The 15,405-nt window shown below is 51.7% G+C and overlaps 1 protein-coding gene across 3 annotated transcripts in view; it reads left to right on the top strand.

Annotated features, from left to right (window-relative positions):
- Positions 1–10,621, top strand: part of RAB34 (RAB34, member RAS oncogene family) — a 31,487-nt gene extending 20,866 nt beyond the window's left edge. For 2 of the 3 annotated variants that reach the window (XM_029611853.1, XM_029611854.1), the window contains exons 4-11: positions 1,836–1,904; positions 2,668–2,769; positions 2,891–2,955; positions 5,014–5,065; positions 5,978–6,059; positions 6,246–6,336; positions 9,631–9,738; positions 10,079–10,621. In XM_029611853.1, coding sequence (XP_029467713.1) covers positions 1,836–1,904; positions 2,668–2,769; positions 2,891–2,955; positions 5,014–5,065; positions 5,978–6,059; positions 6,246–6,336; positions 9,631–9,738; positions 10,079–10,146 — 637 coding nt within the window. In that variant the 3' untranslated portion in view covers positions 10,147–10,621. The remainder of the gene's footprint in view (positions 1–1,835; positions 1,905–2,667; positions 2,770–2,890; positions 2,956–5,013; positions 5,066–5,977; positions 6,060–6,245; positions 6,337–9,630; positions 9,739–10,078) is intronic. The other variant, XM_029611855.1, reaches the window with a different exon arrangement.
- Positions 10,622–15,405: the final 4,784 nt, after the last annotated feature.

Genomic DNA, 15,405 nt, shown 5'->3' with positions numbered 1-15,405 from the left:
TTGAGGGCTCATCTCCCTGACACCGCTGTCCCACAGGCTGTGTGTGACTGAGGGCTCATCTCCCTAACACTGCCGTCCCACCCTCAGGCTGTGTGTGACTGAGGGCTCATCTCCCTGACACCGCTGTCCCACAGGCTGTGAGTGACTGAGGGCTCATCTCCCTGACACCGCCGTCCCACCCTCAGGCTGTGTGTGACTGAGGGCTCATCTCCCTGACACCGCCGTCCCACCCTCAGGCTGTGTGTGACTGAGGGCTCATCTCCCTGACACCACTGTCCCACCCTCAGGCTGTGAGTGACTGAGGGCTCATCTCCCTGACACCGCCGTCCCACCCTCAGGCTGTGTGTGACTGAGGGCTCATCTCCCTGACACCGCCGTCCCACCCTCAGGCTGTGTGTGACTGAGGGCTCATCTCCCTGACACCGCCGTCCCACCCTCAGGCTGTGTGTGACTGAGGGCTCATCTCCCTGACCCCGCCGTCCCACCCTCAGGCTGTGTGTGACTGAGGGCTCATCTCCCTGACACCGCCGTCCCACCCTCAGGCTGTGTGTGACTGAGGGCTCATCTCCCTGACACCGCCGTCCCACCCTCAGGCTGTGTGTGACTGAGGGCTCATCTCCCTGACACCGCCGTCCCACCCTCAGGCTGTGAGTGACCGAGGACTCATCTCCCTGACACCGCCGTCCCACCCTCAGGCTGTGTGTGACTGAGGGCTCATCTCCCTGACACCGCCCTCCCACCCTCAGAATGTGTCCATCAGTGGGTAGATCTCCTGCTTATGTGCAGTTTGTTAAGTGGGAGCCAATGAGGTTTACACTTTGTCACTAATCAGATTTTTCCTCTCTGCAAGTTTGTAACTAATTGCAGAATATTGTAACCCTTCTTTAGTGTAAAAAAATCTTTATTCAGAGTCCCCTGCAGCTGCTGAGACTGGAACATATACAAGCCACTGAAGCTCCATTCCTGCTTTCCAAGAGAGAGATCGCACCCTGCTGGAGCCTGGATCCCGTGCTCCCGGGGCTGGGAACTATAACTGCAATAACCTAACGATATTATTAGTGTACCTGGGAACTTTCCACATTTCATCCAGAGACTGTGGGAATCTGCATGAGTTGCAGGAATTACTTAGAAGCTCATGGCCTCTCTGTTTACAGCTCCAACTCCCTCCCATTCAGGAAGCTTGCAGGGAACCGGAGAGAGATGAGCCTGGAGCACACACACTGCAGGCAGCATGTGGGGAAAAACTGGAGGGAGACTGGAATAGACAGAGCTCATCCTGCAGCTGAGATTCCAGGACTTGGGACTCAGCTGAGGGTAGGGTGGGGTGCAGTAGTTGGGGAGCTGTGATTTACAGGGGTTTGAGAGTGAGAAAAGGGAAGAATGCTGGGATCATCCCTGGAGGGTGGTGGACGCCCCTGAAGCAGGCATGGGACGTGCTGAAACACTGCCAGCGTTGGGCTTTCTTTGCAATATGAAGCTGCTGGTCTGTTTCTTTATTACTGCTATAGGTGGCCTCACTGATCAGCTTTCTTGTGATACTGTTTGATACCTTCAGTTTGCTACTTGGGAGAATCTCCGATGTGGATCAAAGATTTTATTTCCAAACTGAAACATTTGCTAAAAATATATTTTTGCCTGGGGTAAATGCATAGACTTCGTGCAGAGTAAATCTTCTGGGCCCCTTGGCGTGTTGTTTGTCCAAAGGTTCAGTTTGTTGACTATTGTACTTTTCTATTATAGCACACTGATTATGTCATTTATCATAATGAGAGGTTTTGGATTAGTGCACTTTGTACCAAGCTGGCATTGACACCGGGGGCTATCTGTCTCCCCAGCAGGTTCAAGATTTCCAAGATAATCGTGGTGGGAGACCTGTCTGTCGGGAAGACCTGTCTAATTAACAGGTAAGGAAGGGGCGCTATCACTCTGCTGCTTTCGTGAGGCCTGGGAGCTGTCTCACAGGCCTCACAAAAGCGGTGTAGTAGGTGACCGCAGGCTCACAGGTCACTACGTGTGGTGCATGCAGTAGTTGACTGCACAGCCAAAATGAGCATATCAGATCCAGACAGTGGGAGGTGCTGTGGGGGATTCAGGAATCACGTGACATGAAAGGGGTGGAGGGGGACGTACCAGTAATGCATCACTTGCAAGGGCCGATATCTCCATGAGGCCCTGCGAAATACTCCAGAGTGCACAGACAGCACTGCCTTCTTTTCTTTCAAACTACATTCAGCTTCCTAAAAATTCAACGGCGCTTCTTAGAGTCAGTGCAACATTTAAAACCAATCAAAAGCAAATGATGTGTCCAGAATTTTCCAGTGACCACAGCACAACCCTGGCTGTTGCATTTCTTGTCTCATTTTAAACCTGTACACCCCTGCAAGTCTCCCTGGCCATCATTTGTGGGAGACATTGGCACGTGTGTTGCTGCAGCCGGATACCCCAGTGTCCCTCAGCGCCCTCCACCTGACCAGCACACGCGACACCTCGCTCTGTCGGAAGCAGGCAGCCTTCGTTTCTGACTCTGGAACTCATCGCATAAAGGGCATTTGCAAACGTGACCGTCCAGAGTGATGATCGCTCTGGAAAATGCCTCAGCTCTGCCCCGGCCCCTTGTGAAATGACGATCAGAATAATTTCTCTCTGCCTTTCTCCTTCCTTCCAAAGGTTTTGTAAAAACACGTTTGACAAGAATTACAAAGCCACCATTGGGGTGGACTTTGAGATGGAGCGTTTTGAGGTGCTGGGCATCCCCTTCAGCTTGCAGCTGTGAGTTACCAAACTTTGTGAGGTCGAAGGGCATGGGGGTGGGTGGAGAGGATTGGGCCGCCCTGCACCCCCCCCCTCTCTCTCGATGACGTCACTGACGCATGTATCCTGTGCTTGCCAGGTGGGACACTGCTGGTCAGGAACGCTTCAAGTGCATCGCATCCACGTACTACAGAGGAGCACAAGGTAAGGCTTCCTGGCACTCTGCTCGCTTCTCCTGGGTAGACGGTTTGGAAGGATTTTGCTTGTGAAACTGCTTCCCAGGTAGAGAATGATTTTCTCACCAATCAGGCTTCATGGAGGAGAGATTATTTCGGATTTGTTTAGACTGGGCAATTTCCTCCGCTCTTCTGGGCTTGCGGCTCAGTTGGAACCAGGGCTGGCATCCTGACACCATGCGTCTTCATTCACAGCTTCCCAGGAATGATTTCCCACTCTATGTATTCTCCAATCTCACTAAGCCCAATCATCGCAGCGACAGACCTCAGCCAGGACCTTGCAGTCAGAGTCTGTGAGCGCTGCCTCTGCAGAAATCCCCGACCCAGCTGACCCAGGGAGCACAGCCCTGCTACTGCTCAGCCACCTTGGCCAGTCCTATTCAGGAATTTTGAAGGGCATCTGTAGATTTTTGGGGACACTGAAAAGTTTCATTACAGTGACCTGAAATGCAGACTGGAAAAGAGCTGTAGCTCTACAGGAAAGCTTCCTGCAGTGAGGAACATAAGACGTTGTCATTCTGGGTCAGTCCAAGGGTCCAGCAAGCCCAGTATCCTGTCTCCAACAGTGGCCAATCCAGGTTACAAGTACCTGGCAAGTACCCAAACACTATTTTGCATAGGCCTGGCGATGCGCACAAGCCCCAGGAAATGCGTATGTCCCGGGGCTTGAAAAAAGGGGTGGGGCGGGGGCGGTCCAGGGCAGGGACGTGGCCAGAGGCCTTCTTAGGGCCGCTAGGCCGGGGGATCGTACGCTGGCACTTGGCCGGCTCGTGCAATCTACACCTGAGTGGAGGCTGGCACAACTTGTAAAACAAAGCTGAGGGGGGATTTTAGGTAGGGTTGGGGGGCGGGTTAGGTAGGGGAAGGGAGGGGAAGGTGGGGGGGGGGGCGTAAGTAAAGTTCCCTCCAAGGCTGCTCAGATTTCGGAGTGGCCTCAGAGGGAACGGGGAAAGCCATCGGGGCTTCCCTAGGGCTCGGCGCGCGCAAGGTGCACAAGTGTGCACCCCCTTGCACGCGCCGACCCCGGATTTTATAACATGCGCGCGGCTGCGCAATGAATTCCAGAGCTTAATTGTGCATTGAGTGAAAAATAATTTTCTCTGATTCGTTTTAAATGTGCTACTTGCTAACTTCACAGAATGCCTCCTAGTCCTTCTATTATCTGAAAGAGTAAATAACCAATTCACATTTACCCATTCAAGTTCTCTTATAATTTAATAGACCTCTATCATATCCCCCCTCAACTGTGTCTTCTCCAAGCTGAACAGCCCTAACCTCTTTAGCTTTTCCTCATAGGGGAGCTGTTCCATCCCCTTTATCAGTTTGGTCACCCTTCTCTGTACCTTCTCCACTGATACTATATCTTTTTTGAGATGCGGTGATCAGAATTGCATCAAAATGCAGTCTCACCATGGAGCGATAGAGGCATTATGACATTCTTTTTATTCTTCACCATTCCCTTCCTAATAATTCCTAACATTCTGTTTGCTTTTTTGACTTCCACAGAACACTGAGCCAATGATTTCAATGTATTATTTACTATGATGCCTAGATCTCTTTCCTGGGTAGTAACCCCTAATATAAAATCTAACATTGTGTAACTAGAGCAAGGGTTATTTTTCCCTATATTCATCACCTTGCACTTGTCCACATTAAATTTCATCTGCCATTTGGATGCCCAATCTTCCAGTCTCGCAAGGTCTTCCTGCAATTTATCACATCCATTTGTGATTTAACTACTCTGAATAATTTTGTGTATTCTGCAAATTTGATCACCTCACTTGTCGTACCCCTTTCCAGATCATTTATAAATATATTAAAAAGCACTGAGGCACTCCACTGTCTACCCTTCTCCACTAAGAAAACTAACCATTTAATCCTACTCTCGTTTCCTGTTTTTTAACCAGCTAGCAATCTATCTTGGGACCTAGAAGGCCTGGGGGCTCACTTTTTCCTGGGTCCTGGATAAGTATTTACTGATGAAGTCTTGATTGCCTCACTTATACTCCTTGTCTCTCTTTTCCAGCTATAGTCATCACTTTCGATGTGAGCAATGTACTGTCTCTGGAGCACACAAAGTAAGAATCTCACTCAGGATGGGGACCCTTCAAGGATATGAGGGGTCCGCGAGGGAGCAGGAGAGATCTAGGAAGCGTGTCACAGGATCCAGCAGTGTCCTTATGGGGGGGGGGAGAGGATGAGAGATCTTGGAAGAGTGTTACAGGTTCTGGAGGGGTCCTCAAGGTGGGTGGGTGGAGAGATCTAGGAAGAGTGTTACAGGATCCGGAGGGGTCCTCATGGGGGAGAGAGCTCTAGGAAGAGTGTTACAGGATCCGGAGGGGGTCCTCAAGGGAGAGAAAGCTCTAGGAAGTGTTACAGGATCCGGAGGGGATGCTGAAGGGGGAGAGAGCTCTAGGAAGTGTTGCAGGATCTGGAGGGAGTCCTCAAGGGGGAGAGAGCTCTAGGAAGTGTTACAGGATCCGGAGGGAGTCCTCAAGGGGGAGAGAGCTCTAGGAAGTGTTGCAGGATCTGGAGGTGGTCCTCAAGGGAGAGAGCTCTAGGAAGAGTGTTACAGGATCCGGAGGGGGTCCTCAAGGGGGAGAGAGCTCTAGGAAGAGTGTTACAGGATCCGGAGGGGGTCCTCAAGGGGGAGAGAGCTCTAGGAAGAGTGTTACAGGATCCGGAGGGGGTCCTCAAGGGGGAGAGAGCTCTAGGAAGAGTGTTACAGGATCCGGAGGGGGTCCTCAAGGGGGAGAGAGCTCTAGGAAGAGTGTTACAGGATCCGGAGGGGGTCCTCAAGGGGGAGAGAGCTCTAGGAAGAGTGTTTCAGGATTCAGTGGGGTCCTTTGGGGGGGGTGAGTGATCTAGGAAGGGTGTTACAGGATCAGTGAGGGGAGGGGGGGGACTCTAGGATCCGGTGTGCTCATACTGTGATTGGGGGCAGAGTTTGGTGAAAGTGTTGTGGAATTAACTTTCTGTTTTTTTTATAGACAATGGCTGCAGGATGCTTTGAAGGAAAATGACCCCTCATCTGTTCTGCTCTTCCTGGTTGGAGCAAAGAAAGATCTGAGTGTAAGTTTTCTGTGCCTTGTGGGGGCCCCATACCGGACGCTCCCAGGACACACTCAGGGGGTAGTCTGGCCTCTCAAGCCTCTCTCAGATTACAGATTTTTTTTTTTGGGGGGGGGAAGGGCAGGGGTAGAGTCCCTCATGTACTGGAACCCCTGAGAACTTTAATTCTTTGCTTCCTCTCCCCAGTCTCCCTCGCAGTACGTCCTCATTGAGAAGGATGCCCTGAAAGTAGCCAAAGAGATGCAGGCAGAATACTGGGCCATCTCCTCCCTAACAGGTAAAGCTCCCTCTCATCTCATCCCAGCACTCAGCTCAGGGGATGTCTTGGCTCTGCTGAGGGATTTAGGCGAGGATCACTGAACCCGAATGAGGTAACAGGCCGGGGCAGACACCGGAGGGGGGGGAAGTATTGTCACATTTCTCTCCCTCCATGAAAAAGCTTCCAGCTCCAGATGTGACTGGGTAATGCCCCTGCAGGCTGAGGTAGCAGCAGTGGAGCCTGGGCCAGGAGTGGCGGCAGGGTCACAGCAGAGAGGGGAGGGAGGACTATGCCTTCCCAACACAACCGTGAAGGAGGGGAGCGCCTTTTCAACCCAGGGAGCAGGGAAGGAGATCACCTTCCCAGTGCAGGTGGCGGGAGAGGAAAGAGAGTGAGGGAGGAGGGCACGCTCCTGGTGCCGGGAGTGAGGGAGGAGGGCACGCTCCTGGTGCCGGGAGTGAGGGAGGAGGGCACGCGCCTGGTGCCGGGAGTGAGGGAGGAGGCAACGCGCCTGGTGCCGGAGTGAGGGAGGAGGGCACGCGCCTGGTGCCGGGAGTGAGGGGAGGAGGGCACGCGCCTGTGCCGGGAGTGGAGGGAGGAGGGCACGCTCCTGGTGCCGGGAGTGAGGGAGGAGGGCACGCGCCTGGTGCCGGGAGTGAGGGAGGAGGGCACGCTCCTGGTGCCGGGAGTGAGGGAGGAGGGCACGCTCCTGGTGCTGGGAGTGAGGGAGGAGGGCACGCTCCTGGTGCCGGGAGTGAGGGAGGAGGGCACGCGCCTGGTGCCGGGAGTGAGGGAGGAGGGCACGCGCCTGGTGCCGGGAGTGAGGGAGGAGGGCACGCGCCTGGTGCCGGGAGTGAGGGAGGAGGGCACGCTCCTGGTGCCGGGAGTGAGGGAGGAGGGCACGCGCCTGGTGCCGGGAGTGAGGGAGGAGGGCACGCTCCTGGTGCCGGGAGTGAGGGAGGAGGGCACGCTCCTGGTGCCGGGAGTGAGGGAGGAGGGCACGCGCCTGGTGCCGGGAGTGAGGGAGGAGGGCACGCTCCTGGTGCCGGGAGTGAGGGAGGGACAGTACTTTTCCAGCACAGGTAGTGGTACCCAAACGTTTGGTGCCCAGACGGGTGCTATGCCAGAACTAATTCCACCAAAGGAAGGATTTCAGGGAGTGGGGTGCATAACTGAAGATTCACCTAGAACATGAAATATTCTTGCACCAGCTTTGGGGAGGACAGAAACCTCTCAGCACTCACAGCACAGGGAGGACAGCTCCTTTCTAGGGCAGGGAGTGAGGGAGGCCAGCGAACTCCCAACACAGAATAAGGGAGGACAGTGCTCTCCCAGCACAGGGAGTCAGGGAGGACAGCGCCTTTCTAGGGCAGGGAGTGAGGGAGGCCAGCAAACTCCCAACACAGAATAAGGGAGGACAGTGCTCTCCCAGCACAGGGAGTCAGGGAGGACAGCGCCTTTCTAGTGCAGGGAGTGGGGGAGGACAGCGCCCTCCTAGTACAGAGAGTGAGGGAGGACAGCACCCTCCCAGCACAGGGAGTCAGAGAGGACAGCACCCTCCCAGCACAGGGAGTCAGAGAGGACAGCTCCTTTCTAGTGCAGGGAGTGGGGGAGGACAGCGCCCTCCTAGTACAGAGAGTGAGGGAGGACAGCACCCTCCCAGCACAGGGAGTCAGAGAGGACAGCACCCTCCCAGCACAGGGAGTCAGAGAGGACAGCTCCTTTCTAGTGCAGGGAGTGGGGGAGGACAGCGCTCTCCCAGCACAGGGAGTCAGAGAGGACAGCACCCTCCCAGCACAGGGAGTCAGAGAGGACAGCTCCTTTCTAGTGCAGGGAGTGGGGGAGGACAGCGCCCTCCCAGCACAGGGAGTCAGAGAGGACAGCTCCTTTCTAGTACAGAGAGTGAGGGAGGACAGCACCCTCCCAGCACAGGGAGTCAGAGAGGACAGCACCCTCCCAGCACAGGGAGTCAGAGAGGACAGCTCCTTTCTAGTGCAGGGAGTGGGGGAGGACAGCGCCCTCCTAGTACAGAGAGTGAGGGAGGACAGCACCCTCCCAGCACAGGGAGTCAGAGAGGACAGCACCCTCCCAGCACAGGGAGTCAGAGAGGACAGCTCCTTTCTAGTGCAGGGAGTGGGGGAGGACAGCGCTCTCCCAGCACAGGGAGTCAGGGAGGACAGCGCCTTTCTAGTGCAGGGAGTGGGGGAGGACAGCTCCTTTCTAGTGCAGGGAGTGGGGGAGGACAGCTCCTTTCTAGTGCAGGGAGTGGGGGAGGACAGCGCTCTCCCAGCGCAGGGAGTCAGAGAGGACAGCTCCTTTCTAGTGCAGGGAGTGGGGGAGGACAGCTCCTTTCTAGTGCAGGGAGTGGGGGAGGACAGCGCTCTCCCAGCACAGGGAGTGGGGGAGGACAGCTCCTTTCTAGTGCAGGGAGTGGGGGAGGACAGCGCTCTCCCAGCGCAGGGAGTCAGAGAGGACAGCTCCTTTCTAGTGCAGGGAGTGGGGGAGGACAGCGCTCTCCCAGCATAGGGAATGAGGGAGGACAGTACCCTCCCAGCACAGGGAGTCAGGGAGGACAGCTCCTTTCTAGTGCAGGGAGTGGGGGAGGACAGCGCCCTCCCAGCACAGGGAGTCAGGGAGGACAGCGCTCTCCCAGCATAGAGAATAAGGGAATACAGCGCCCTCCCAGTGCAGGGAGTGAGGGAGGATAGCATGGGCCCAATATTCAAAGATACTCGGTTATCTAAGTAATCCGGATAACTTAGTAGGAATATTCAGCAGCTATCCTGGTGAATATAACTGGATAAGTTCTAGTTATCCGAATAAGTTAGAACGGATAACTTTAGACCTGCTATTGAGCAGGTTTGACTTATTTGGTTAACTTAACCGGATACGTCGTGCTGCTCTGTCTCACCCATTCCCCACCCATTAACTCTTCGATTATCTACTTAGCCAGTTAAGGGCCTTATCTGGTTACGTGGTGGCTGCTGAACATAGCTGGATATTCAACAGTTGCTAGTCCTTCTAATCTGGCTATTTATTGCTATCTATCGCTGGATATTCAACAGTTGCTAGTCCTTCTAATCTGGCTATTTATTGCTATCTATCGCTTTCGATATCAAGCTTCATACTTGTAACACTAACCCGGTAGCTTGGAAAGGAGCAAGACCCTTTTGTGTCCCCTCACCAGGACATCCCAGAGTCTCTTGTCAGTGGGATTATCCATGCAGTGCCTCTCTCATGCAGAGAAGCCAGTGGTGTATTTTTGTGAGGTCTGACGGGCAGTGAGGGCTTTTCCTGTTTCCTGTGTCTCAGGAGAGAATGTGAAGGAATTCTTTTTCCGTGTGGCGTCTCTGGCCTTTGAGGGCAGCGTGCTCGCTGAACTGGAGAAGAGGAACCCCAGAAACATCGGCGAGGTTGTCCGTGAGTTTTCCAGTGTGACTCCCCAGAGTGTTTGCAAGAGGGGACACGGTGACTGACGAGATGAGGGTGATATCCTGTTATATATGGAGACCAAGGCAGGGTCTGATCACACAGGAATAACTCCTTGGGTCCTTGCGCCTGGGAATGCTCTCGCCTGCATCCCTCCTCTCTAGCTGGCACTTCCTCAGCTTCCCTGCCCCTCTTAGTGCTGGTCTAACTGTGACACCTATGGGTGGAAGGGGGGAACTGCAGCCCCATTGTCCTCTACCTGAATGCTGCTTCCGCCTTCTTGAAATTTTAGGATTCTGAGTCTGCTCCCTCTCTCTCTCTCCTTTTCTAGGAATTAACAGTGATGACAGCAACATGTACCTGTCAATGAAGAAAAGAAAATCAAAGTGCTGTCAGTAAATCAGGCCTATCTGGGACAAACAGAAGTGCTCCACCCTCTACATTTGCACTAAACAGTGACACACCAAAGAACTAAATTTTTGGGACAGAATTGTAATAAAATAGCAAATGGTAGGAAATGCAGCCAAGGCAGGAGTAACTCGGGAAAGCACAGTCAGCACCATATCCACCATTATCCCTAACAATCAGCTCCATATACACCAGTATGCCTAACACCTAGAGCCTTATCCCAGACTCTGCCATTATCCCTCACATCCAGTGCCATATCCCAGACTCTATTATCCCTCACACCCAATGCCATATCTCAGACTCTATTATCCCTCACACTTAGAACCATATCGCAGACTCTGCCATTATCCCTCACACCTAGAGCCATATCGCAGACTCTGCCATTATCCCTCACAACCAGCGCCATATCCCAGACTCTGCCATTATCCCTCACACCCAGTGCCATATCTCAGATTCTATTATCCCTCACACCTAGAACCATATCCCAGACTCTGCCATTATCCCTCACACCCAGCGCCATATCTCAGACTCTGCCATTATCCCTCACACCCAGCGCCATATCCCAGACTCTGCCATTATCCCTCATACCCAGCGCCATATCCCAGACTCTGCCATTATCCCTCACACCCAGCGCCATATCCCAGACTCTGCCATTATCCCTCACACCCAGCGCCATATCCCAAACTCTGCCATTATCTCTCACACCAAACACCATATCCCAAAATCTGCCATTATCTCTCACACCTAGCGCCATATCTCAGACTCTGCCATTATCCTTCATACCCAGCACCATATCCAAAACTCTGCCGTTATCTCTCACACCTAGCACCATATCTCAGACTCTGCCATTATCCCTCACACACAGCACCATATCTCATACTCTATTATCCCTCACACTTGGTGCCATATCCCACACTCTGCCATTATCCCTCACACTTGGTGCCATATCCCAGCCTCCTCCATTATACCTGACACCCAGTACCAAATCCCAGACTCTGCCATTATCTGTCACACCCAGCACCATATCACAGCCTCCTCCATTATACCTCATACCCAGCATCATATCCCAGACTCTAATTATTTCTCACACCCAGCACCATATCCCAGCCTCCTCCATTATACCTCACACCCAGTGCCATATCCCAGGCCCTGCCATTATCCCTCACACCCAGTGCCATATCACAGGCCCTGCCATTATCCCTCACACCCAGTGCCATATCCCAGGCTCTGCCATTATCCCTCACACCTAGAGCCATATCCCAGACTCTGCCATTATCCCTCACACCCAGTGCCATATCCCAGACTCTGCCATTATGCCTCACTCCCAATGCCATATCCCAAACGCTGCCATTATCTCTCACACCTAGCACCATATCTCAGGCTCTGCCATTATCCCTCACACACAGTGCCAAATCCCAGCCTCTTCCATTATACCTGACACCCAGTACCATATCCCAGACTCTGCCATTATCTCTCACACCTAGCACCATATCTCAGGCTCTGCCATTATCCCTCACACACAGTGCCAAATCCCAGCCTCTTCCATTATACCTGACACCCAGTACCATATCCCAGACTCTGCCATTATCCCTCACACACAGCATCTTATCCCAGACTCTATTATCCCTCACACCTAGAGCCATATCCCAGACTCTGCCACTATCCCTCACACCCAGCACCATATCCCAGACTCTGCCATTATCCTTCACACCCAGTGCCATATCTCAGACTCTATTATCCCTCCCACCCAGTGCCATATCGCAGACTCTGCCATTATCCCTCACACCCAGCGCCATATCCTAAACTCTGCCATTATTCCTCACTCCCAGCGCTATATCCCAGACTATGCCATTATCCCTCACACCCAGCGCTATATCCCAGACTCTGCCACTATGCCTCACACCCAGTGCCATGTGCCGTGCTCTGCCACTATGCCTCACACCCAGTGCCATGTGCCATGCTCTGCCATTATCTTTCACACCAAACACCATATCCCAAACTCTGCCATTATCTCTAACACCTAGTGCCATATCCCAGACTCTGCCATTATCCCTCACACACAGTGTCATATCCCAGCCTCCTCCATTATACCTGACACCCAGTACCAAATCCCAGACTCTGCCATTATCTGTCACACCCAGCACCATATCCCAGACTCTGCCATTATCCCTCACACCCAGTGCCATATCCCAGATTCTGCCATTATCTTTCACACCCAGTGCCATATCTCAGGCTCTATTATCCCTCACACCTAGAGCCATATTGCAGACTCTGCCATTATCCCTCACACCTAGCACCATATCCCAGACTTTGCCATTATAGCACACACCAAGCACTATATCCCAGACTCTGCTATTATCCCTCACACTTGGTGCCATATCCCAGACTCTGACATTATCGTTCACACCCAGTGCCATTATCCCTCACACCTAGAGCAATATCTGAGCCTCTGCCCTAATTCCTCGCATCTAGCGCCATATCCCAGACTTGCCATTATCCCTCACATTCAGCAGTACTATAAGCCATACTCCACCATTATCTCTCATACTCAGCACCTTATCCCAGGCTCTGCTTTCTCCCTCAGACCTAGTGCCATATCCCAGACTCTGCCATGATTCCTCATTCCTAGAGCCATATCCCAGGCTCTGCCATTCTCTCACCAATCACTTCTTCTTTCTTGCTTGGACAAACTCATTTGTGTTCTGAATTTCTTTGGGTCAGAACAGAGATTACCCAAGTAGTAATTGTCAGAGATAGGCTAAAAAAAACAAACAACCTTTTTATTCCTTTTCTTCTAATGTTTGGGTCTGTAAGATTATGAGTTTTTCCTAAGCGCCATCTTGAGCAGCTGTGGAAATGGAAAGAGAGAACATTGCAAGTGTCAGTAGGAAGGAGCTGGGCAGATCATGAAATCTCCAGCAGCAGGAAGGGAAGAATTGAAACTAATTCCAGGATGGACGCAGGACGGGGATGCTGGGCGTTACCCCGTCCCACCTCTCATCCCTTTTGCAATGTGGGGATCATCCTGCTTGTGAGGTGAAATCTGTGTGGGTGTGATGGGTGATCAGGAAATGCTCTGCATGATGTTACAGTTAATAATCATACAATAAAGCCTATTTTGTAAACCCTTTTTTTGTAGGACAACAACAGAGCATTTTGTGGTCAGGTCATGTCCGTCTGTCTATGACTTAGTAGCAGTGGAGAAATTGGTGAACATATTTTGAAGAAATTTGAGCTGTGTGAGGAGATAAAAGGCTAGTTTTAGAAGGAGTCACATGATGTGGTGAACTCGGCTAGAAGTGCACTGACCGAGCTCCAGCCGTCTCATCTTTTTGCAGTGTGTGGGCGAGTGTAATTTAGTTTTTTTTCGATCGCTTTTACTGGCATACACCGCCCATCCTACCAGTAACTCACTTTTATAGTGCTCATCAGCTCAATGGCGACAAAAATACAAAGGAAAGAGAAGGAGAAAGCTAAACAACCTGATACCAAGATGGCGCCGATCTCTCCTGAAGTGCCTGATAACCCGACGGAGGAATCGCTAGAGGAAAGAATATCTCAAGCAGTAGTGTTGGCTCTTGACGCGCGACTATACCAGATTGCAGAACAGATTGCAGAAGTGCGCTCCTCTTTGGTGGAAACCGAGAATCGAGTGGAAAGAGTGGAAGGATGTACTACCCTTCTAGAAGACGATGTCGGGGCGCTGGAACGTAAGATCCAAGCTTTGGAGCAAACTAGCAAACAACAAGGCGAAAAGTTGGACGAGCTAGAAAACAGAGCATGGCGCAACAATCTTCGTTTTGTTGGCTTTCCAGAATCTATTGCAGACGCCGACGTCATGAGTACCCTTGAAACCTGGCTAACGGCTTTCATCCCAACGCTACATAATACACCCAGCGGGCTGATTGAACGTGCACACCGGCTGGGCCCGAAAATTGCAGAAGGAACATCAACCAGACCAAGAGTGATTATAGCTCGGTTTTTGAATTATGTTAACAAAATGATCATTTTGCAGCATTTTCGAAAGGACAGAGTTAAAGTACGGGAACCAGAAAATATTAATTTTTCAAGACTTTTCTGCGCATGTGTCAGGGTTGAGGAAGGCCTATACTCCTCTATGCTTAGAACTGGTAAAAAAGAAGGTACGATTCACGCTGCTGTACCCAGCAAAACTAAGAATATGGCATCAAGGGACACAGCAAATTTTTGAAGACACCGTGGCAGCTCAAGAGTTTATCAACAAGATTCCACAACTTTCAATGTCTACACAGGAATAAGACTCTGGTGAGCTGAGCAGTGGTTTTCTTTTGGTACCTTAGGGCATTAGTTTTGAACCTGGATAGAGACAAATGAAATCTGATGCAATAGACCTCTTTTGCAGATGGGCGTGCAACGGCTGATGGAGATTCGCAGCAGAGTCTCCCGGCTGGATTGAGATTCGCCCTCCACGTGGAAATGCTTTGGGAAGTGAATAGCATGTTTCAGGTGTAAATCTGCTCTGTTTGAGTGCATATTTTGCTTTTCTACTGGTCAATTTCTAGTGGCTCCGTTGACACTATTCTGCCCGCAAAATTGTGTGTATTTTGTAAGCCATCTATATATATAAGACTGTTTTTCATGATGAGACGGCTGTACACGTCAATTGCGATGACTCCCAGTCCCGAAATAGGGATGATGATATGCTTGAGGGGGTATTCATGGTTGTTGCTACTGGATTGGGGGATGGGAGGGGGGGTGGGGGAGGTAACAAGTGGGTGGATTGGGGAGTGTATTGCTGTTTGGACTTTCATACAGATTTTTCTTATACCTTCATTTCTGTTGGCAATTTCCTGAGGGAGAGACGAACAAGTTTTTGTTTTCAGACTATGGGTTCCTATCGGACTTCCCCTGGGAGGGCAAACTGGGAGAGTGCTAAGTGTCCTTTTGCTAATGCCATAGACTTATGGCGGGAAAGATAGTTACCTGGAATGTGGCGGGCCTAGGCACGCCTATCAAGCGGGAGAAAGTTTTATCTCATCTAACTAGGTTAAATGCTAAACTCATATTTCTCCAAGAGACACACTTATCACAAAAAGAAGCCAGTAAACTTGTGAAGAAGGGGTTCAGTCAAGTGTTTTCAGCTGCAGGCGCCTCAAAAAGCCGTGGAGTGGCAATTTTACTCCACAAGACCTTTGAATTTAAATTGCAGAAACAACTTACAGACCCAAGAGGCCGATACGTAATAGCGATAGGGAACCTCATGGGGATGGA

The sequence above is a fragment of the Rhinatrema bivittatum genome, chromosome 8 (assembly GCF_901001135.1).
Source record: "Rhinatrema bivittatum chromosome 8, aRhiBiv1.1, whole genome shotgun sequence".
Lineage (NCBI taxonomy): Eukaryota > Metazoa > Chordata > Amphibia > Gymnophiona > Rhinatrematidae > Rhinatrema > Rhinatrema bivittatum.
The sequence above is the reverse complement of the archived record's forward strand: the minus strand, read 5'-3'. Positions and strand labels throughout refer to the sequence as shown.